The sequence below is a fragment of the Pseudophryne corroboree genome, chromosome 2, assembly GCF_028390025.1.
Source record: "Pseudophryne corroboree isolate aPseCor3 chromosome 2, aPseCor3.hap2, whole genome shotgun sequence".
Lineage (NCBI taxonomy): Eukaryota > Metazoa > Chordata > Amphibia > Anura > Myobatrachidae > Pseudophryne > Pseudophryne corroboree.
The window spans coordinates 634,382,398-634,407,499 of record NC_086445.1 but is presented as its reverse complement, the minus strand read 5'-3'; the positions used below and the strand labels follow the sequence as shown (position 1 = coordinate 634,407,499).

The 25,102-nt window shown below is 46.1% G+C and overlaps 1 protein-coding gene across 3 annotated transcripts in view; it reads right to left on the bottom strand.

Annotated features, from left to right (window-relative positions):
* The window catches only part of PPARD (peroxisome proliferator activated receptor delta), a 218,593-nt gene that overhangs the window by 105,663 nt on the left and 87,828 nt on the right, over positions 1 to 25,102 (bottom strand). For all 3 annotated transcript variants that reach the window (XM_063954923.1, XM_063954924.1, XM_063954925.1), the window contains exon 2: positions 11,580 to 11,725. In XM_063954923.1, the coding sequence (XP_063810993.1) occupies positions 11,580 to 11,725 (146 nt within the window). The remainder of the gene's footprint in view (positions 1 to 11,579; positions 11,726 to 25,102) is intronic.

Here is a 25,102-nt window from a genome sequence, read left to right as displayed (position 1 = left end):
GCGAAAAAGGGGCGGAGCTATCTCCCTCTGCACACTGGCGCCATTTTCTCTTCACAGTGTAGCTGGAAGACAGATCCCCAGGCTCTCCCCTGTAGTTTTCAGGCTCAAAGGGTTAAAAAGAGAGGGGGGGCACTAAATTTAGGCGCAATATTGTTTATACAAGCAGTTATTGGGGAAAATTCACTCAGTGATAGTGTTTATCCCTACATTATATAGCGCTCTGGTGTGTGCTGGCATACTCTCTCTCTGTCTCCCCAAAGGGCTGTGTGGGGTCCTGTCCTAGGTCAGAGCATTCCCTGTGTGTGTGCGGTGTGTCGGTACGGCTGTGTCGACATGTTTGATGAGGAGGCTTATGTGGAGGCGGAGCAGATGCCGATAAATGGTATGTCGCCCCCTGTGGGCCGACACCAGAGTGGATGGATAGGTGGAAGGTATTAACCGACAGTGTCAACTCCTTACATAAAAGGCTGGATGACGTAACAGCTATGGGACAGCCGGCTTCTCAGCCCGCGCCTGCCCAGGCGTCTCAAAGGCCATCAGGGGCTCAAAAACGCCCGCTCCCTCAGATGGCAGACACAGATGTCGACACGGAGTCTGACTCCAGTGTCGACGAGGTTGAGACATATACACAATCCACTAGGAACATCCGTTACATGATCCCGGCAATAAAAAATGTGTTACACATTTCTGACATTAACCCAAGTACCACTAAAAAAAAAAAAAAAAAAAGGGTTTTATGTTTGGGGAGAAAAAGCAGGCAGTGTTTTGTTCCCCCATCAAATGAGTGAATGAAGTGTGAAAAAGCGTGGGTTCCCCCGATAAGAAACTGGTAATTTCTAAAAAGTTACTGATGGCGTACCTTTTCCCGCCAGAGGATAAGTTACGCTGGGAGATATCCTCTAGGGTGGATAAGGCGCTCACACGTTTGTCAAAAAAGGTGGCACTGCCGTCTTAGGAGACGGCCACTTTGAAGGTACCTGCTGATAAAAAGCAGGAGGCTATCCTGAAGTCTGTATTTACATACTCAGGTACTAGACTGAGACCTGCAGATAGTGCTGCTGCAGCGTGGTCTGTAACCCTGTCAAACAGGGATACTATTTTGCGAACATAAGTCGTCGTCTTATATATGAGGGATGCACAGAGGGATATTTTGCCGGCTGGCATCCAGAATTAATGCAATGTCCATTCTGTCAGGAGGGTAGTAGAGACCCGACACTGGACAGGTGATGCTGACTTTAAAAGGCACATAGAGCCTTATAAGGGTGAGAAATTGTTTGGGGATGGTCTCTGGGACCTCGTATCCACAGCAACAGCTGGGAAGAAAAAAATTTTACCTCAGGTTTCCTCACAGCCTAAGAAAGCACTGTATTATCAGGTACAGTCCTTTCGGCTTCAGAAAAGCAAGCGGGTCAAAAGTGCTTCCTTTCTGCACAGAGACGAGGGAAGAGGGAAAAAGCTGCACCAGTCAGCCAGTTCCCAGAGTCAAAATTCTTCCCCCGCTTTCTCTGAGTCCACCGCATGACGCGGGGGCTCCACAGGCGTAGCCAGGTACGGTGGGGGGCCGCCTCAAAAATTTCAGCGATCAGTGGGCTCGCTCACAGGTGGATCCCTGGATCCTTCAAGTAGTATCTCAGGGGTACAGGCTGGAATTCGAGGCGTCTCCCCCCCGCCGTTTTCCTCAAATCTGCCTTGCCGACAACTCCCTCAGGCAGGGAGGCTGTGCTAGAGGCAATTCACAAGCTGTATTCCCAGCAGGTGATAGTCAAGGTGCCCCTACTTCAACAAGGACGGGGTTACTATTCCACACTGTTTGTGGTACCGAAACCGGACGGTTCGGTGAGACCCATTTTAAATTTGAAGTCCTTGAACACATACATACAAAAATTCAAGTTCAAGATGGAATCGCTCAGGGCGGTTATTGCAAGCCTGGAGGAGGGGGATTACATGGTATCCCTGGACATCAAGGATGCTTACCTACATGTCCCCATTTACCATCCTCACCAGGAGTACCTCAGATTTGTGGTACAGGATTGCCATTACCAATTCCAAACACTGCCGTTTGGACTGTCCACGGCACCGAGGGTCTTTACCAAGGTAATGGCAGAAATGATGATACTCCTTCGAAAAAAGGGAGTTTTTAATTATCCCGTACTTGGACGATCTCCTTATAAAGGCGAGGTCCATGGAGCAGTTGTTGGTCGGAGTAGCACTATCTCGGGAAGTGCTACAACAGCACGGATGGATTCTATACATTCCAAAGTCACTGCTGGTTCCTACCACACGCCTGCTGTTCCTGGGGATGGTTCTGGACACAGAACAGAAAAAAGTGTTTCTCCCGCAGGAGAAAGCCAAGGAGCTGTCATCTCTAGTCAGAGACCTCCTGAAACCAAAACAGGTATCGGTGCATCACTGCACACGAGTCCTGGGAAAAATGGTAGCTTCTTACGAAGCAAAATTCCATTCGGCAGGTTCCATGCAAGAACCTTTCAGTGGGACCTCTTGGACAAGTGGTCGGAATCGCATCTTCAGATGCATCGGCTGATAACCCTGTCTCCAAGGACCAGGGTATCTCTACTGTGGTGGCTGCAGAGTGCTCATATTCAAGAGGGCCGCAGATTCGGCATACAGGACTGGGTCCTGGTAACCACGGATGCCAGCCTTCGAGGCTGGGGGGCAGTCACACAGGGAAGAAATTTCCAAGGACTTTGGTCAAGTCAGGAGTCGTCCCTACACATAAATATTCTGGAACAGAGGGCCATTTACAATGCCCTAAGTCTGGCAAGGCCTCTGCTTCAAAACCAGCCGGTACTGATCCAATCAGACAACATCACGGCAGTCGCCCATGTAAACCGACAGGGCGGCACAAGAAGCAGGATGGCGATGGCAGAAGCCACAAGGATTCTCCGATGGGCGGAAAATCACGTCTTAGCACTGTCAGCAGTGTTCATTCCGGGAGTGGACAACTGGGAAGCAGACTTCCTCAGCAGACACGACCGACACCCGGGAGAATGGGGACTTCATCCAGAAGTCTTCCAACTGTTGGTAAACCGTTGGGAAAGGCCACAGGTGGACATGATGGCGTCCCGCCTAAACAAAAAACTAGATATTGCGCCAGGTCAAGGGACCCTCAGGCAATAGCTGTGGACGCTCTAGTGACACCGTGGGTGTACCAGTCAGTTTTTGTATTCCCTCCTCTGCCTCTCATACCAAAGGTACTGAGAATAATAAGAAAACGAGGAGTAAGAACGATACTCGTGGTTCCGGATGGGCCAAGAACAGCTTGGTACCCAGAACTTCAAGAAATAATATCAGAGGACCCATGGCCTCTACCGCTCAGACAGGATCTGCTACAGCAGGAGCCCTGTCTGTTCCAAGACTTACCGCGGCTGCGTTGGACAGCATGGCGGTTGAATTCCGGATCCTAAAGCAAAAGGGCATTCCGGAGGAAGTCATTCCTACGCTGATAAAAGCCAGGAAAGAAGTAACCGCAAACCATTATCACCGTATTTGGCGAAAATATGTTGCGTGGTGTGAGGCCAGGAAGGCCCCAACAGAGGAATTTCAGCTGGGTTGTTTTCTGCACTTCCTACGGTCAGGAGTGACTATGGGCCTAAATTTGGGTTCCATTAAGGTCCAGATTTCGGCTCTGTCGATTTTCTTCCAGAAAGAACTGGCTTCACTGCCTGGAGTTCAGACATTTGTAAAGGGAGTGCTACATATTCAGCCCCTTTTTTGTGCCTTCTGTGGCACCTTGGGATCTCAACGTGGTGTTGAGTTTCTTAAAATCACATTGGTTTGAGCCACTTAAAACTGTGGATTTGAAATATCTCACGTGGAAAGTGGTCATGTTATTGGCCTTGGCTTCGGCCAGGCGTGTGTCAGAATTGGCGGCTTTGTCATGTAAAAGCCCTTATCTGATTTTCCATATGGATAGGGCAGAATTGAGGACTCGTCCCCAGTTTCTCCCTAAGGTGGTCTCAGCTTTTCACTTGAACCAACCTCTGGTAGTGCCTGCGGCTACTAGGGACTTGGAAGATTCCAAGTTACTGGACGTAGTCAGGGCCTTCAAAATTTATATTTCCAGGACGGCTGGAGTCAGGAAAACTGACTCGTTTTTTATCCTGTAGGCACCCAACAAAATAGGTGCTCCTGCTTCTAAGCAGACTATTGCTCGCTGAATTTGTAACACAATTCAGCTGGAGCATTCTGCGGCTGGATTGCCGCATCCTAAATCAGTAACAGCCCATTCCACGAGGAAAGTGGGCTCATCTTGGGCGGCTGCCCGAGGGGTCTCGGCTTTACAACTTTGCCGAGCTGCAACTTGGTCAGGGGCAAACACGTTTGCTAAATTCTACAAATTTGATACCCTGGCTGAGGAGGACCTGGAGTTCTCTCATTCGGTGCTGCAGAGTCATCCGCACTCTCCCGCCCGTTTGGGAGCTTTGGTATAATCCCCATGGTCCTTACGGAGTTCCCAGCATCCACTAGGACGTCAGAGAAAATAAGATTTTACTCACCGGTAAATCTATTTCTCGTAGTCCGTAGTGGATGCTGGGCGCCCATCCCAAGTGCGGATTGTCTGCAATACTTGTATATAGTTATTGCCTAACTAAAGGGTTATTGTTGAGCCATCTGTTGAGAGGCTCAGTTATATTTCATACTGTTAACTGGGTATAGTATCACGAGTTATACGGTGTGATTGGTGTGGCTGGTATGAGTCTTACCCGGGATTCAAAATCCTTCCTTATTGTGTCAGCTCTTCCGGGCACAGTATCCTAACTGAGGTCCGGAGGAGGGGCATAGAGGGAGGAGCCAGTGCACACCAGATAGTACCTAATCTTTCTTTTAGAGTGCCCAGTCTCCTGCGGAGCCCGTCTATTCCCCATGGTCCTTACGGAGTTCCCAGCATCCACTACGGACTACGAGAAATAGATTTACCGGTGAGTAAAATCTTATTTATACTGGCAAAGTCTCCTTTTTAGCTCAGAACCTCACAACAAGTGCTAGTCAAGCATTTGTGCCAGTTTCCACTCGGGGATCTTTAGTGGGACCCCCCCCCCTCCCCCGGGGGCGTCCCGTAAGCAGCGCCCGCGGTCAGCCGCACTTTGAACCAGGGGACCCCCCTAGCGGGGCCCCCGGTTTGTACTCACCATAGATGTCACCTTCAGGCAGCGTTAGGGGTGTGTGGGATGCTGCGGCTGTGACAGCCAAGTCGCAGTGCCCTGCTGAACAACAACCCCTCAGGACGGTGGTCCTGCAGCGGGAAAGGCGCTCTGCACCTCGTAAGACCGGTGACCGACTTCCCCCTAACTCCCACGGTGCAGGTACGCTGTTGCCCAGACAGCATACCGAAAATAACAATCAGAAAACAAAGAAATTGAAGAAACTCTCTGGAGCTCAGAGATGTGCATCCTCTCCCGAGGGCACTTTTTTCTAGACTGCCTGTGTGAGGGGGCATAGAGGGGAGGAGACAGCACACCCAGTTGAAGAAATTTAAAGTGCACTTTGGACCCCGTCTATAGCCCATCGTACTAGATTTCCCCAATATCCCTTATGGATGCTAGAGAAATCTTCAATATTTTAACAGTTCGCCCTTTATGCATTATAGGGGTAATTCAGAGTTGATCGCAGCATCAAATTTGTTAGCAGTTGGGCAAAACCATGTGCACTGCAGGGGGGGGGGAGATATAACCTGTGCAGAGAGAGTTAGATTTGGGTGGGGTGTGTTCAAACTGAAATCTAAATTGCAGTGTAAAAATAAAGCAGCCAGTATTTACCCTGTTCAGAAACAAAATAACCAAACCGAATCTAACTCTGCAAATGTTATATCTGCCACACCTGCACTGCACATGGGGGGTCATTCCGAGTTGATCGCTCGCTAGCTACTTTTAGCAGTCGTGCAAACGCATAGTCGCCGCCCACTGGGGACTGTATTTTTGCTTTGCAAGTGTGTGAACGCATGTGTAGCCGAGCGGGATGAAAACGTTTTTTGCAGTTTCTGTGTAGCTCTGGACTTACTCAGCCCTTGCGATCACTTCAGTCTTTTTGGTCCCGGAATTGATGTCAGACACCCGCCCTGCAAACGCCTGGACACGCCTGCGTTTTTCCAAACACTCCCTGAAAATGGTCAGTTGACACCCATAAACACCCTCTTCCTGTCAATCTCCTTGCGATCGGCTGTGCGAATGGATTAGTCGTTAAATTCATCGCCCAGCAACGATTCGCTTTGTACCCGTAAAAAGCGCATGCGCATTGCGGTGCATACGCATGCGTAGTAGTAACCTGTTTGCTGTGCTGCAAAAAATGGCAGCTAGCGATCAACTCGGAATGACCCCCTTGGTTTTGCCCTACTGCTAACAAATTTGTTGCTGCGATCAACTCTGAATTACCACCTATGTCCTTTGTGATATCACAGTTTCTCAGGTCCTTTTTTTCTGTGGGATTTTGTACACTATTATAATCTCTCAGTGGTGGTCCTTGTGAATGGTTTCTCCTCATCCCCTTTCCACATTTCTAAAGGAACATGCCAGGGCTGTCCTCTGTCACCTTTCTTTTTTACCCTTTTAATTGAGCTTCTGGCCTCAAAACTGAGCTATAACCAAGATATCACTGAAATTAAAGATGATTCCTAATAACTCTCTGGCACGTTACATAGATAATGTACTACACTTTCCAACCCTCACACTTCTCTCCATTCACTTTTACAGCAACTTGAAATTACAACTCCATTTCTAACTATAAAATTAATTTGGATAAAACAGCTTTGGATAAAACCAAGATCTTGCAACTTAACTCCTTCCTTCTTTTCTTTCACACTTGAAATAGACGTACAGATATAGGATGTAAAGGGAAATATTTTGGAACCTACTTTGTTCCACTAATATTCCAAAACATTTTGAGAGCATTAACAATGAGATGCGTTCCTGAGACAAGCTTTATGTATCATGGGTTGTAGGATAGCTTCAGTTAAGATGAACATCTTACCTAGGCTCTTATATCTTTTTAGACACTTCCGGCTAGATTGTCTTCTCATTTTCTGAGAGACTTGCAGCACAGCATATACCATTTTATTTGGTCTCGGAGGAGGCCACAGGTCTGCCTTCACATATTATGCAAACATCAGAATATTAGGTTCCCACCTAGCCCAGGCAATCCTTAGTTGTGAGGCCAATATGACTGGTTTACTCTCTCTATGTACATTATTCTGGCTCAACCCCACAGACAGGCACCCAAGTTCAAATTATCTTTTAAAATATGAGATTTTTGCATATACGCATTTTCCCTTGTTGGAAGCTTCACCAGAATTAGCCTTCTATAGAAAAATCGAAATTTCCTTTCAGCCTTCAAAGGACAATAGAGTTTTACCCCACTCTGCAGTTTCCAGTTTTCATTGGACTACAGCAATAGCTTTATCTCCCATCCTCTTACTTTCATCAGTATTACAAATTAGAGATGTGGTTCCCAAACTTTCTTGAATTCCAGTGCCCTAGAGTATCAGCATGTCATGGAATTAGTAAGTCTGTGATCTGTATCAGGACCCTTGGGCTCTGCTGACATAGGCATATGAGTGACATGAATAAGATGTAAGATGGGCATGCTCATAGTTTTACAGAAGATTAGGCACACTAGTGACAGGTAGGGTGATATGCAAGGATACTGAAATGAAACCAGAAGCCACCCGGTCACCGGGCGACCTCTCACCTAATGATCAGAAAGACCAGTAAGGTCAGAGACCCACTCTAGAAACAAGGCAACCCCTGGAGCTCAAAGCAGCATAGTACTGGCAGCATGGAACCAGAATTCAAATCAGGAATTGGAGTCCCATGTAACCAGGAAAGAGCTTGAGAAAGCTATAAACCTGGTACTGCTCTGATGCAAGACCTGGCCCGAAATCCGGATGAGAAACTCAGAACAGAGAAACAATCCAGGTAAAACAGTACTGGACACCGGGGTACATAGACTGAAACCTTATCATGTACTCCAGCCCTGGAACCTGTACAATAAACTGCCAGCATAAGACAACAGCACACAGTACTGGGAAATCAATAATAGTCAGTAAGAAAATGCTGTAACCTGAGTGAACCAAACAGTATAGTTAATACTTGCAAAACATCCATGAATGTATCCAGTACAATGCTAAGTGGAATCCACAGGAATGGTTAGCTGTGAGTACAGCAGCAGATTAGATGAACCACAGGTACACCAGCTGAACTGTAGATGGTGTGTTGGTAGCAAGTCTGTGTGCAGCGGGCAAGCTGCAATGCCGATAAATGCTACACAGAGGTAATGAAGTTCAATGAAAGCTGGCAGATACAGGATATCCCATATACTGAAGATGCCGCAGGTGCAGGATATGCAGATACAGGTTGAGTATCCCTTATCCAAAATGCTTGGGACCAGAGGTAATTTGGATATCGGATTTTTCCGTATTTTGGAATAAATGCATACCATAATGAGACATCATGGTGATGTTACCTAAATCTAAGCACAGAATGCATTTATGTTACATATACACCTTGGCCCTCATTCCGAGTTGTTCGCTCGGTATTTTTCATCGCATCGCAGTGAAAATCCGCTTAGTACGCATGCGCAATGTTCGCACTGCGACTGCGCCAAGTAACTTTACTATGAAGAAAGTATTTTTACTCACGGCTTTTTCTTCGCTCCGGCGATCGTAATGTGATTGACAGGAAATGGGTGTTACTGGGCGGAAACACGGCGCTTCAGGGGCGTGTGGCTGAAAACGCTACCGTTTCCGGAAAAAACGCAGGAGTGGCCGGAGAAACGGTGGGAGTGCCTGGGCGAACGCTGGGTGTGTTTGTGACGTCAACCAGGAACGACAAGCACTGAAATGATCGCACAGGCAGAGTAAGTCTGGAGCTACTCTGAAACTGCTAAGTAGTTAGTAATCGCAATATTGCGAATACATCGGTCGCAATTTTAAGAAGCTAAGATTCACTCCCAGTAGGCGGCGGCTTAGCGTGTGTAACTCTGCTAAATTCGCCTTGCGACCGATCAACTCGGAATGAGGGCCCTTATACACACATCATGAATGTAATTTTAGCCAATATTTTTTATAACTTTGTGCATTAAACAAAGTGTGTGTACATTCACACAATTCATTTATGCTTCATATACACCTTATACACACAGCCTGAAGGTCATTTAATACAATATTTTTAATAACTTTGTGTATTAAACAAAGTTTGTGTACATTGAGCCATCAAAATACAAAGGTTTCACTATCTCACTCTCACTTTTAAAAAAGTCCGTATTTCGGAATATTCCGTATTTCGGAATATTTGGATATGGGTACTCAACCTGTATACTGAAGATGATTGCAGGTACAGGAAATCCAGATATACTAAAGACACTTGCTGAAGTAGTATATACAGATGTACTGAAGATGCGTGCAGGTGCAGGAGATCAGGATAACTGGAGATGTAACAGACACAAAGAATCCAGATATGCAAAGAGACTGGAGATGCTTAAAAAGGTACAGAAGATACAGACAGCCTGGAGATGTTGGCACATGCAGGTAAACCGGATGTGCTGGAAATGTAGCAGATACAGAGAATCCTGATATGCTGAAAATGTAGCAGCGCACAGTAGTTGGAGATAGCGCTGAGCAGAGTACTAGTATTAGCTAAGCAGGGCACATGGAAGTGCTGGACAGGACACATAGATGGCAGATATAGCCCTATCAGCATTCAGGTAACAAAGACCTGTGATCAGGAACTATCCCAGAGGGAAGGCGTTGCTCTGACCAGGTTTACATAAGAACAGGATGAGGTCCATTGGAGAATGTATTCAGATGACCGCTGCAGCACAGAGGTTGGCTGGATGAATCACATGACAAGGATGTTTAAAGGTTTATAACAGGTCAGGATTTTAGGATCACTGCTGTAAGAGGAAGTGTATTAACCAGCAACTAATAACACTAGTAATTAGTAACTGTAGTCTGGGAATCACAAGTGCATAGAGGATTACTGAAATAGTACAATGATGAGATTGGAGACTTGCAGAGTATGCTGATATGATAGTATTGGGTTTTGGTAAGTAATGCTAAGACCCTAACTTGTGACACAGCATTTTTTGAGGCAACCCTAGTCAAAAGTTTATTTTTGAGAAATTAAAAAATATACTCTATATTAAGTAAATTGTGCGTACCTGTCATCCTTAGGTTCAGATATGTGGTGGTGGTGGTGGTGGTGGACATAGTTGTGGTTCTGACAGTCCATATGTTTTATGATTGGCAGCCACTAGCACTGATTTTACATATAACTTTGACCATATATAATTTGTTTTGGTCCTGGACCACCAACCTGAGGCACCCCTGCAAGTGTCTCACATCACCGAATGGTGTCTAGGCACACAGTTTGGGAACCACTCAATTAGACATTTCTATGCTTCTATTAACTATTTTCATTATGTGTTCTGCCCCACCACCCTGGGATCTCTGTGTCTTTGAAGTACTGACTGAAGATGTCCTATCTCAAATCACCCAACTAATATACAACAAAATGCCCAAGGACCAGCACGAAAAAAAGTGGAAGTAGACATCTATGAGACCCTTGACCCAGAGGAATGGGAAAAAAGTCTGCATACATCATCAAAATTGTTGATCTGCTGTAAAGTCCCCCACATGCGGACGATATAGCTGATGATCCGATGCATTGGAATGATAAAACAGCTATATCATTCCATGTGTATGCATGATATCGTTCATTGTGCACTTCCTTGGGGTCGTCCGTCGCTTCGCCTGATCTTTCTGCATGTTCAAAAGTCAGACGGCATGGCGGTCGGTCGGGCACCAGATCATCTTTAGTCTAGGGACTGCCCGATATGTCGGCCCTCGAATCATCGGTACACACCGTACCATGTGTGGGGGCCTTAAGACTAAAGAAGGAGTTTAGAAGCTATTTTACCAATGGTAGCTTGTTCCGGCCTGCAACCACACAGTCCTTTCAAGTGTCTCATAAGTATTAGATTGGATGCCTTCAGACAAACACAATATCCCATGTGTGATGGAACTGTTACAATATTATGCAGTTTTGGTGTGAGGTTCATAGCCCCATCGCTCAGGAAACAAGTATGCACATGGTCTCTTTCCTCTCTTATTCCTTCGCAAACTCCCTAATGTTCCTTCCCACGTTGCCCAATAAGGTGTGGTAAATTTATAGTTTGACATCTATTATCAGCATAATCCATGACAAATCTCATAAAATGTTCTAGCATTTGGTCTCCATCAATAAATCAATCACTATAAATCTCCCAGAATATGTTATAAGCGACATTAAGCTCTACCCCTTATTTCCATCACTTTCATCACATTACTGGATCCCAAGCAATGTTTGTCTTCTATATTTTATAAGGCTGTTGCAGCTAATCGATGCTGCCTCAGCTGTATTGTCAAATTTTTGTGACATGCTTCCCCCTCACCTCATATCCCATTTTATATTTTTGTACCTTCTTTACCTGTTGTCACATAGTGGAAAAGTGTTCCTTTCATTTAGCAAGGATATAAGAATTAACAAGCTGAGTATGATAGTAATTCAAATGTATAATATGTATGTTACCTTGCAGCCTTCACATGCGTGCACCCCATAATGGAACCCAGATGCTTTGTCACCACAAATCTTGCAATCCACACTTTGCACAATGTCCTGATGCTCTGGAGAACCTGAAAGTTGTTCGTCGGAGGATGGAGATCGAGGTGGGAGTTCTGGAATATTGAGAAGAAACATGAGGTTTATTTTATACTAGCAGTTCGAAGAATGTAATGCCGCTGCATTTGAACAATTCTGCCAAATTTAAGGTTTTGCATATAAAAGTAATCATAGGTTCTTTACCCATTTCCTGCAATGTTTTTAGAACAGTGGAAAAATACAGTATAAGGAATTCATGTACATTACTATAGCAGACAAATGGAACCGTAAAAACATCACACAGTACTGCCTAGTATCACATTTCCATATTTCTACTTAAATCCTTCTCATTTCACATAATTTTTACCGTAGTTTAACTTATGAAACTAAGCTATATTGAAGCTTCACTTTTACGTATGGTGGCAATGTTGAGAGGAGAGTGCTCCACATGGTTTTGTTTCCCTCCCAGGCTCCAGTGACATCGGAAATGTGCTGATTTCAGTGCAACCTATGGCTTCCCAGTTCAATGCATTACTGCCAATGCGATGCTTCTTTTCGCATCTTTGTACTGAAACCTCCGGAACAGGGTGTGCCATTTTAAATCAACTTGATTTAAATCACATGATTTTTTTTTTTTAAACCATTAATTTAAATCAATGTTTTTTCCCCCCAACGCTATACATGTGTGGAAAGAATTAGAGGATAGTTTAAAGGAATTATGGCCCAGATTTATCAAGCTTTGGAGAGTGATATATTTAATGGTGATACAGTATCAGCCAATGAGCTCCTAACTGCCATGTTACAGGATGTGTTTGAAAAATGACAGGAGCTGATTGGCTGATACTTTATCACAGGACAATTTATCACTCTCCAAGGCTTGATAAATCTGGGCCTAAATCTATAAAACCAAGCATGAAGACATTTTTGGACTGCTATAATCAAGCATTGGAACCTGTACATTTTCTCTTACTTGATGGACCTAAAGGTGCATACACACAATGAGATATTGACTATCTCCGATTTTGACTTTGCGATTTCCCCTGAACTACCCGTAGCCCTGAACCACCAATACTGACTATCATTACTTGAGATTTTGAGTATGTGAGATTTTGACTAAGTGGCAATTTTAACTGCAGTATACGATGTACTAGATCAGTGGTTCTCAAACTTGGTCCTCAGGACCCCTCACAGTGCATGTTTTGCAGGTAACCCAGCAAGTGCACAGGTGTATTAATTACTCAGACACATTTTAAAAGGTCCACAGGTGGAGCTAATTATTTCACTTGTAAATCTGTGAGGTGACCTGCAAAACATGTACTGTGTGGGGTCCTGAGGACCGAGTTTGAGAACCTGTGTACTAGATTGTACACAATATAGTGACGATTTACTTGCCTGCACAGTCTATCTTTTTGTGCGATACCGACCCCACGGGAGCACGCATCGGTTTTGCAAGCTGTGTACACACTGTGATATTTGCACTAACTTTCCTTATGAATTTGACTATATAGTCAAAATCATAAGGTTACATCGCACCGTGTGTATGCACCTTAAGTTATTGTGGTAGTTGTCTAACTGCAGAAGAAAAGTTAGAAGTTCTTAAATTTGCCAAAGAAAAATATTCACATTCAAATACCCTTCTACCAACACTAGTAAAGTTCCAAGCAAAAGCACCCCGTTTAATGACCTCTTGTTTGACCACGATGTTGTGTCAACAGTTGCACCAATAGATTGGTGGAAAATGCACATTGATTCAGAAACTGTAGCTGGTAATGAAAATATCATATTTACAGTAGAGCAATTGCTAACAGCTGCAGCATCAACAGCTTAACTAGAAAGAATATTTTAAAAATTTGGTTTGGCGCAGTCAAAACTGAGAAACTGCTTGGGTACTGACGAAGCTGCAAAACTTGTCTTTCTTTTTAAGGGGTTCAAAAACTTAATGTGTAGGCTTATTCAGATTTACAAATCAGGCAAGGCAATTGCCAACTACTGTAACTGTAAACATCATTGCTGTTTCTTTCGGTTTGCAGTTTGTGTGATGTGTGTGTAGTTTGCTGTGCCATGCCATGATTCATGGGGACACTCTGAAGTCCTTTAAATTAAATATATTAAAGTTACAGTATTTTAAAAAAAACTTTGTATTATTGTTTTTACTTGGTTTATTTGTTCACTTGATAATTTTTATAAAAAATCTAATTGAAATAAATAAATAAATAAATAAATAAATAAAAACAGATTTAAAAAAAAATCAGATTTTTGCATTTTTCTTTTTAAATCATGATTTTTTCACACCCTGCTCCAGAGCATATTGAGGTGCCTAATGCTTGTCCTAGCAGCGTCCTTATTTATTAATTAATTTACACAAGAAACCATTAAATATAAAAACTTAAACATAACTTAAGTTGAGTCAACAATCACTATTTTCTCCTTGTTTGGAACCTGTTGCAACAGTCCGTAATTTTCCTTAAAGTGTCATCAGTGTACACTGCCTTGCAGCACTTCCTTGGATAGTCGGCACTTCCATTATACAGAGGAAATTAATAAAAGGAACAAAAAACTTCTCTTGAAGGCCAGGACAGCACATTTGTTGATTGGTTTTCATTTCATGACGTGTACCAGCACGTCTTGTTCCTACTCATTACAATAATATATCCAACCAGAGGCGTCACCAGGTGTGGTGACACCCGGTGCGCGCCCCTGATGTACTGCCGCGATCGCGGCAAAAAAAGGGCGTGACCATACAGCTAGGGGGCGTGGCTTCGCGGGGATACTGGTATCGTCACTCTGGGGGCGTGCCCAGCATCTCCGGAGATGCTGGGCTTCCCCCAGAGACGGTCTCAGTGTGCTGTCGGCTCCTCTGCTATGACAGGAGCCGGGTGCTGTAGCGGAATTTCACACTGCAGCACCTGGCTCCTGTCACTACGGAGGAGCTGACATTTGGTGTCACCCCCTCCAGGTGTCACACCCGGGTGCGGGCCGCACCCGCCTTGTGACGCCACTGTATCCAACTAGCTGAATACCCGTGCTTTGCTACAGAATTTCAAGTATTTCCATGCTTGTAACTTTAATTTTGAAAGACTTCCTGGTAAACTACATTTTTAGTCTTTCCTTCAGGCTGGAGAATGGCCAGGCTGTCAGAGGAGCTGACGCTGCAACAGGCAACGTACAACTGACCATGGGAGAAGCAGTCACTCCTCAGATCCATATATAAACACAATCTAGCAGCGCTGTGCAGTATTTAAAAAGTATATATGGATGGATTGCTTTAGCTGTAAAAATAGATTTTATTGATACACCATGATTATAGAAATAAAAAAAAAAATGAATAAGAATTTAAACACAAAAAATTCATGTATTATGCACCTCTGCTCCTAGGATCAAATATAAAAGTCCGGTCCTAAAAGGGCCTTGCACTTAAATTTAAGCTCTAATCTCCTCAGGCAGGCTGTTGTAAAATGAGCAATGATATTTACCAGTCCACCATTAGCATAGGTGTCCACTTGTATTTTGGCATGGTGATGGATACAAATCTGCTGGAAATTGCTTCACAAGCCTCCTTCCATTTGTGAAAACAGTGGAGCTATTTGGAATAAGGTGCAGTGCTGGTTCGGACAATTCTTGTAAAAATCCTTGGAGTCTTCGTAAAGTGGTGGTGGGGTCCTCCTTACATGTTTTGCTGCTTGTCCCCAAATTGCAGCTTTGTCAAAGGTAATTCCGCTGTATTTGGCTTGGGTTTATTATACACCATGTTAAGAGGTGCTATTGTTAGAACCTGTTGCTATGCAATCAATCCAATTGACATTAATTGTTTAAAACATACTTAGTAAAAATACTTAGTAAAAATTAGTGATGAGCGGATTCGGTTTTACTCGGTTTTACTCGGTTTTACTCGGTTCTCAAAACGGCATCTTATTGGCTCACGGATGTCACGTGTTTTGGATAGCCAATAAGATGCCGTTTTGAGAACCGAGTAGAACCGAGTAAAACCGAGTAAAACCGAGTAAAACCGAACCTCGCTCATCACTAGTAAAAATGAGGGAGGCAGACCTATTAATATACTATGCATCTACTCACTGTTTTATTCAAAAATTCCAAATATATACAAAAATAAGAATTTACTTACCGATAATTCTATTTCTCGGAGTCCGTAGTGGATGCTGGGGTTCCTGAAAGGACCATGGGGAATAGCGGCTCCGCAGGAGACAGGGCACAAAAAGTAAAGCTTTCCGATCAGGTGGTGTGCACTGGCTCCTCCCCCTATGACCCTCCTCCAGACTCCAGTTAGGTACTGTGCCCGGACGAGCGTACACAATAAGGGAGGAATTTTGAATCCCGGGTAAGACTCATACCAGCCACACCAATCACACTGTACAACCTGTGATCTGAACCCAGTTAACAGTATGATAACAGCGGAGCCTCTGAAAAGATGGCTCACAACAACAATAACCCGATTTAGTTAGCAATAACTATGTACAAGTATTGCAGATAATCCGCACTTGGGATGGGCGCCCAGCATCCACTACGGACTCCGAGAAATAGAATTATCGGTAAGTAAATTCTTATTTTCTCTATCGTCCTTGTGGATGCTGGGGTTCCTGAAAGGACCATGGGGATTATACCAAAGCTCCCAAACGGGCGGGAGAGTGCGGATGACTCTGCAGCACCGAATGAGAGAACTCCAGGTCCTCTTTTGCCAGGGTATCAAATTTGTAGAATTTTACAAACGTGTTCTCCCCCGACCACGTAGCTGCTCGGCAAAGTTGTAATGCCGAGACCCCTCGGGCAGCCGCCCAAGATGAGCCCACCTTCCTTGTGGAATGGGCCTTAACAGATTTAGACTGTGGCAGGCCTGCCACAGAATGTGCAAGTTGAATTGTGCTACCAATCCCACGAGCAATCGACTGCTTAGAAGCAGAAGCACCCAGCATTGTTGGGTGCATACAGGATAAACAGCAAGTCAGATTTCCTGACTCCAGCCAACCTGGAAACTATATTTTCAGGGCCCTGATAACATCCAGCAACTTGGAGTCCTCCAAGTCCCTAGTAGCCGCAGGTACCACAATAAGCTGGTTCAGGTGAAACGCTGACACCACCTTAAGGAGAAACTGGGGACGAGTCCGCAGCTTTGCTCTGTCCGAATGGACAATCAGATATGGCTTTGTGAGATAAAGCCGCCAATTCTGACACTCGCCTGGCCGAGGCCAGGACCAACAGCATGGTCATTTTCCATGTGAGATATATCAAATCCACAGATTTGAGTTGTTTAAACCAATGTGATTTTTTAGGAATCCCAAAACTACGTTGAGATCGCCCAGTGCCACTGGAGACATCAAAGGGGCTGTATATGCAGTACTCCCTTAACAACTTCTGGACTTCAGGAACTGAAGCCAATTTCTTTCTGGAAGAAAATCAACAGGCCGAAATTTGAACCTTAATGGACCCAATTTGAGACCCATAGACACTCCTGTTTGCAGGAAATGTAGAAATTAACCTAGTTGAAATTCTTCCGTGGAGCCTTCCTGGACTCACACCCTGGCACATATTTTCACCTAAGTGGTGATAATGTTGTGCGGTCACCTCCTTCCTGGCTCTGACCAGGGTAGGGATGACCTCTTCCGGAATGCCTCTTTCCCTTAGGATCCGGCGTTCACCCGCCTTGGCGTCAACGCAGCTGCGGTAAGTCCCGGAACAGACACGGTTCTTGCCGAATCAAGATCCTTCTTAGTATCTCTTTAAGTTCCGGGAACCAAGTCCTTCTTGGCCAAACCGGAGCCACGAGTATAGTTCTTACTCCTCTCCTTCCTATCATTTTCAATACATTGGGTATGAAAAGCAGAGGATGGAACACATACACCGACTGGTACACCGACGGTGTTACCAGAGCATCCCAGCTATTGCCTGAGTGTCTCTTGACCTGGCGCTTCAGGTGGGACGCCATCATAACCACCTTTGGTCTTTCCCAACGGTTTACAATCATGTGGAAACTTCCAGATTAAGTTTCCACTTTTCCGGGTGGAATTCATTTATGCTGAGGAAATCTTCCCAGTTGCCCACTCCCGGAATGAACACTGCTGACAGTGTTATCACATGATTTTCCGCCCAGCGAAGAATCCTTGCTGTCATTGCCCTCCTGCTTCTTGTGTCGCCCCGTCTGATAACGTGGGCGACCGCCATGATGATGTCCTACTGGATCAGCACCGGTTGACTTTGAAGCAGGAGTCTTCCTAGGCTCAGAGCATTGTAAATTGCCCTTAGCTCCAGTATATTCATGTGGAGAGAAGTCTCCAGACTTGACCACACTTCCTTGGAAATTTTTTCCCTGTGTGACTACTCCCCAGCCTCTCAGGCTGGTATCCGTGGTCCCCAGAACACAGTCCTGAATGCTGAGTGTGCTGCCCTCTAAAAGATGAGCACTCTGCAGCCCCCACAGAAGAGACACCCTTGTCCTTGGAGACAGGATTATCCGCTGATGCATCTGAAAATGCGATCCGGACCATTCGTCCAGCAAATCCCCTGAGATCTGCCGAATGGAATCGCTTCGTAAGAAGCCACCATTTTTCCCAGGACTCCTGTGCATTGATGCACTGATACTTGGCCTGGTTTTAGGAGGTTTCTGACTAGGTCGAATAACTCCTTGGCTTTTTCCTCCCGGAGGAACACCTTTTTCTGGACTATGCCCAGAATCATTCCTAGGAACAGCAGACGTATCGTCGGAAAACAGCTGCGATTCTTGGAATATTTAGAATCCAGTCGTGCTGTCGTAGAACTACTTTAGATAGTGCTCTTCCGACCTCCAACTGTTCTCTGGAACTTGCCCTTTTCAGGATATCGTCCAAGTAAGGGATAATTTAGATGCCTTTTTTCTTTGAAGAAACATCTTTTCGGCCATTACCTTGGTAAAAGGCCCGGGGTGCCGTGGATAATTCAAACGGCATCGTCTGAAACTGATATTGACAGTTCTGTACCACGAACCAGAGGTACCCTTGTTGAGAAGGGCAAATTTGGACATGGAGGTAATCCTTGATGTCCAGGGACACCATATAGTCCCCTTTTTTCCGGTTCGCTATCACTGCTCTGAGTGACTCCATCTCGATTTGAACCTTTTATGTAAGTGTTCAAAGATTTCAGTTTAGACTATGTCTCACCAAGCCGTCTGGCGTCAGTACCACAATATAGTGTGGAAAAATAATACCCTTTTCCTTGTTGTAGGAGGGGTACTTTGATTATCACCTGCTGGATATACAGCTTGTGAATTGTTTCCAATGCTGCCTCCCTGTCGGAGGGAGCCGTTGGTAAAGCAGACTTCAGAAACCTGCGAGGAGAAGATGTCTCGACTCTCCAATCTGTACCCCTGGGATAATACTTGTACTATCTAGGGGTCAACCTGCGAGTGATCCCACTGCGCGCTGAGACTCTTGAGACTACCCCCCCACCTTGAGTCCGCTTGCATGGCCCCAGCGTCATGCTGAGGACTTGGCAGACGCGGTGGAGGGCTTCTTTTCCTGGGAAGGGGCTGCCTGCTGCAGTCTACTTCCCTTACCTCTATGTCTGGGCAGATATGACTGGCCTTTTGCCTGCATGCCCTCATGGGAAAGGAAGGATTGAGGCTGAAAAGACGGTGTCTTTTTCAGCTGAGATGTAACTTGGGGTAAAAAGGTTGGATTTCCCAGCTGTTGCCGTGGTCCCCAGGTCCGATGGACCGACCCCAACTAACTCCTTCCCTTTATACGGCAATACTTCCATGTGCCGTATGGGATCTGTATCACCTGACCACTGTCGTGTCCATGACATCTTCTGGGTGATATGGACAACGTACTTATCTTGATGCCAGAGAGCAAATATCCCTCTGTGCATCTCACGTACATATATATAGAATGCATCCTATTAAATGCTCTATATGAATAAAATATTTTCAGTCAGGGAATCCGACCAAGCCAACCCAGCACTGCATCTCCAGGCTGATGGCGATCGCTGGTCGCAGTATAACCACCGTATGTGTGTATATACTTTTTAGGATATCTTTCCAGCTTCCTATCAGCTGGCTCCTTGAGGGCGGCCGTATCTGGAGACGGTAACGCCACTTGATAAGCGTGTGAGCGCCTTATCACCCTAAGGGGTGTTTCCCAACGCGCCCTAATTTCTGGCGGGAAAGGGTATAACGCCAATATTTGCTATCGGGGTAACCCCACGCATCATCACACACTTCATTTTATTTTATCTGATTCAGGAAAAACTACAGGTAGTTTTTTCACTCCCACATAATACCCTTTTTTGTGGTACTTGTAGTATCAGAAATATGCAACACCTCCTTCATTGCCCTTAACGTGTGGCCCTAATGAGAAATACGTTTGTTTATTCACCGTCGACACTGGATTCAGTGTCCGTGTCTGTGTCTGTGTCGACCGACTGAGGTAAATGGGCGTTTTTAACGCCCCTGACGGTGTTTCTGAGACGCCTGGACCGGTACTAATAGTTTGTCGGCCGTCTCACGTCGTCAACCGACCTTGCAGCGTGTTGACATTCTCACGTAATTCCCTAAATAAGCCATCCATTCCGGTGTCGACTCCCTAGAGAGTGACATCACCATTACAGGCAATTTCTCCGCCTCCTCACCAACATCGTCCTCATACATGTCGACACACACGTACCGACACACAGCACACACACCGGGAATGCTCTGACAGAGGACAGGACCCACACTAGCCCTTTGGGGAGACAGAGGGAGAGTTTGCCAGCACACACCAAAACGCTATAATTATATAGGGACAACCTTATATAAGTGTTTTCCCTTATAGCATCTTTATATATATATCTCAATATCGCCAAAATCAGTGCCCCCCCTCTCTGTTTTAACCCTGTTTCTGTAGTGCAGTGCAGGGGAGAGCCTGGGAGCCTTCTCTCCAGGCTTTCTGTGAGAGAAAATGGCGCTGTGTGCTGAGGAGATAGGCCCCGCCCCTTTTTCGGCGGGCTCATCTCCCGCTATTTAGTGAATCTTGGCAGGGGTTAAATATCTCCATATAGCCTCTGGGGGCTATATGTGAGGTATTTTTCGCCAAAAAGGGTTTTCATTTGCCTCCCAGGGCGCCCCCCTCCCAGCGCCCTGCACCCTCAGTGACTGCCGTGTGAAGTGTGCTGAGAGGAAAATGGCGCACAGCTGCAGTGCTGTGCGCTACCTTTAGAAGACTGCAGGAGTCTTCAGCCACCGATTCTGGACCTCTTCTTACTTCAGCATCTGCAAGGGGGCCGGCGGCGCGGCTCCGGTGACCATCCAGGCTGTACCTGTGATCGTCCCTCTGGAGCTGATGTCCAGTAGCCAAGAAGCCAATCCATCCTGCACGCAGGTGAGTTCACTCCTTCTCCCCTAAGTCCCTCGTTGCAGTGATCCTGTTGCCAGCAGGACTCACTGTAAAATAAAAAACCTAAGCTAAACTTTCTCTAAGCAGCTCTTTAGGAGAGCCACCTAGATTGCACCCTTCTCGGCCGGGCACAAAAATCTAACTGGAGTCTGGAGGAGGGTCATAGGGGGAGGAGCCAGTGCACACCACCTGATCGGAAAGCTTTACTTTTTGTGCCCTGTCTCCTGCGGAGCCGCTATTCCCCATGGTCCTTTCAGGAACCCCAGCATCCACAAGGACGATAGAGAAAGATTATTAACAAATTTCTTCCCTTTTTTGAGATGGGTGGATCAGCTTTCCCCAGTTTGTTTAAAGCAGTTGCTTAGTAACCGCTGATCCACACATCTCATTGGTTCACCCAATCATCTGATATTTTTAATCCGGTCATGTGTTTAGTCACATGATGCAGCACTAGCATCCAAGTGGGTTTAGTAATCCCCACTATATGTGGCATCATCGGCGCTGTGGCCCTCGTCATCCCCTACGTGATGGCGCTGACTCCTCAGATCCACACCAGCCACTTTTACCCCTTTCACATCTCCAATGCCAGATCCCACCTGTTTACACTGCCACTGACCCGTTATTCTTCCCGGGAATAACCCTTCTTATTACCCGCGTTGAATTACCGGGTCAGGCGACCCAGGAATTCTCATGGTGCCCTTTCACATCGCACAGTGGGGCAGATTTATTAAGCTTGGTGAAGTGATAAATTGGAAGGTGATAAAGGACCAGCCAGTCAGCTCCTAACTGTCATTTCTCTTACGTCCTAGAGCAGGCCTGGCCAACCTGTGGCTCTCCAGCTGTTGTGAAACTACAAGTCCCATCATGCCTTGCCACAGTTTTGCTATTAGGGAATGCTAAAACTGTGGCAGGGCATGCTGGGATGTGTAGTTTCACTACATCTGGAGAGCCACAGGTTGGCCAGGCCTGTCCTAGAGGATGCTGGGGACTCCGTAAGGACCATGGGGTATAGACGGGCTCCGCAGGAGATAGGGCACCTTAAAAGAACTTTGACTATGGGTGTGCACTGACTCCTCCCTCTATGCCCCTCCTCCAGACCTCAGTTAGATTCTGTGCCCAGAGGAGAAAGGGTACAATGCAGAGAGCACTCCAGAGTTTTCTGTTTTGAAGAATTTGTTAGGTTTTTTTTTTTCAGGGAGTCCTGTTGGCAACAGGCTCCCTGCATCGTGGGACTGAGGAGAGAGAAGCAGAGCGGGCTTGTCAAGTTGGGCACTGTTTCTAAGGCTACTGGACACCATTAGCTCCAGAGGGAGTCGGAACACAGGTCTCACCTGGGGTTCGTCCCGGAGCCGCGCCGCCGTCCTCCTCACAGATGCCAAAGACAGAAGCCAGGTGAGTATGAGAAGGCAAAGAAGACATCAGGCGGCAGAAGACATCAGATCTTCATGAGGTAAGCGCGCAGCGGTATGCTGCGCGCCATTGCTCCCAGTACACACACACAAGCAGGCACTGAAGGGTGCAGGGCGCAGGGGGGGGGCGCCCTGGGCAGCAAGTTTCTTCATTTTTTGGCAATATAAAGCAGGATTAGGCTGTGGGACAGTAAATCCTAAAATCCCCCGCCATTTTTTATAATAGAATTACTGGGACCGAAGCTCGCCGTCGGGTGGGCGGGGCTTGATCCTCAGCACTAACCAGCACCATTTTCTCCACAGAAACTGCATGAGATACGCTGGCTCCCTGATCTCTCCCCTGCTGAACTTCACAGGCTGGAAAAAAGATGAGGGGGGCACTTTGGCGACGCAGTGAGTGGGAATTAAGGTTATATATATAAAAAGCGCTATCTGGTCATATATATTCCAGTGTTTTTAAGCGCTGGGTGTGTGCTGGCATACTCTCTCTCTGTCTCTCCTAAGGGCCTGGTTGGGGTTTTGTCCCCTTATAGGTTAATCCCTGTATGTTTGGGGTGTCGGTACGTGTGTGTCGACATGTCTGAGGCGGAAGGCTTCTCCAAGGAGGAGGTGGAGCAAATGAGTGGTGTGTCCCCGTCGGTTGTGCCGACTCAGGATTGGATGGACATGTGGCATATGTTGAATGCAAGTGTGGCATCTTTACATAAAAGGCTTGATAAGGCTGAATTAGGGGGGACATCAGGGGGTCAATCCTCGGATTGGACCGACTCACAGGGCCCGTCGGGGTCTCAAAAGCGTCCCTTAACACAAGACACTACTACCGACACGGATTCTGATTCCAGTGTCGACTATGACGAAGTAAAATTGCACCCTAGGGTGACTAAAACCATTCAGTGTAAGATTGTGGCAATAAGGGATGTGTTGCATATTGAGGATGAACCCTCGGTCCCCAACACAAGGGTACACATGTTTAAGGGAAAGAAACAGATTATTAATTTTCCCACATCTCATGAATTAAATGATTTCTTTGGAAAAGCTTGGGAGACTCTGGAAAAGAGACCGCAGATCCCCAAAAGAATTTATATGGCATACCCCTTCCCTAAACAGGACAGGGAGATTTGGGAATCACCCCCCACTGTGGACAAGGCCCTGACGCGCTTGTCCAAGAAAGTGGCGCTACCGTCTCCTGACACAGCGGCCCATAAGGACCTTGCAGATCGCAGGCAAGAAACTACCTTAAAGTGTATTTATTCTCATACGGGTGCTGTGCTAAGACCGACAATTGCGTCGGCATGGGTGTGTAGCGCAATTGCAGCTTGGACAGATGAGCTGACAGATCACTTTGATAATATGGATAAGGATACTATATTCTTAACTCTAGCCCATATAAAAGACGCAGTCTTATTTATGAGGGATGCTCAAAGGGACATTGGATTGCTAGCTTCTAGGGCCAATGCCATGTCTATCTCGGAGAGAAGATCCTTATGGACTCGCCAATGGACGGGTGATGCGGATTCCAAAAAACATATGGAAGTACTACCCTATAAGGGAGATGTATTGTTTGGGGATGGGCTGACGGACCAGGTTTCCACAGCTACAGCAGGTAAATCAAATTTTTTACCATATATTCCCCAACAGCAAAAGAAAGTACCACCTTATCAGATGCAGTCCTTTCGGTCGCACAAGTCCAGAAGAGGTCGGGGATCCTCTTTCCTTGCCAGAGGTAAGGGCAGAGGCAAAAGAGCACCTGCTTCGGCAGGTGCCCAAGAACAAAAGTCCTTCCCGGCTGCTCCAAAACCCACAGCATGACGCTGGGGCTCCCCTGAGGGAGTCCGCGCCGGTGGGGGCACGTCTTCGACTTTTCAGTCAGGCCTGGGTCAGATCAGACCTGAATCATTGGGTGTTGGAAATAGCTTCCCAGGGTTACAAACTGGAATTCGAGGAGGTGCCCCCGCGCCGATTTTTCAAATCGGCCCTACCAGCTTCCACATCGGAAAGGTATGTAGTGTTAGCTGCAATTCAAACGCTGTGTATACAGCAAGTGATAATCAAGGTTCCCCTGCACCAGCAGGGAAGAGGTTACTACTCAACCCTATTTGTGGTCCCGAAACCGGACGGTTCGGTCAGACCTATTTTGAATCTGAAATCCCTAAACCTGTTCATAAAAAAATTCAAATTCAAAATGGAATCACTCAGAGCGATAATAGCCAACATGGAGGAGGGGGAGTTTATGGTGTCTCTGGACATAAAGGATGCGTACCTTCATGTCCCCATATATGCCCCCCATCAGGAATACCTGAGATCCGCTGTACAGGATTGTCATTACCAATTTCAGACGTTGCCGTTTGGACTTTCCACGGCCCCAAAGATTTTCACCAAGATAATGGCGGAAATGATGGTGGTCCTGCGCAAGCATGGAGTCACAATTATCCCATACTTGGACGATCTCCTGATAAAAGTGAGATCAAGAGAGAAATTGCTGAGCAGTGTGGCGCTCTCTCTGAGAGTGCTCCAGCAACACGGTTGGATTCTAAATCTACCGAAGTCACAGTTGATTCCGACAACTCGACTACCGTTCCTAGGTATGATACTGGATACGGAACAAATGAAGGTCTTCCTCCCAATAGAGAAAGCCCAGGACATCCAGAACATGGTCAGAGACCTGCTAAAACCAAAAAGGGTGTCAGTT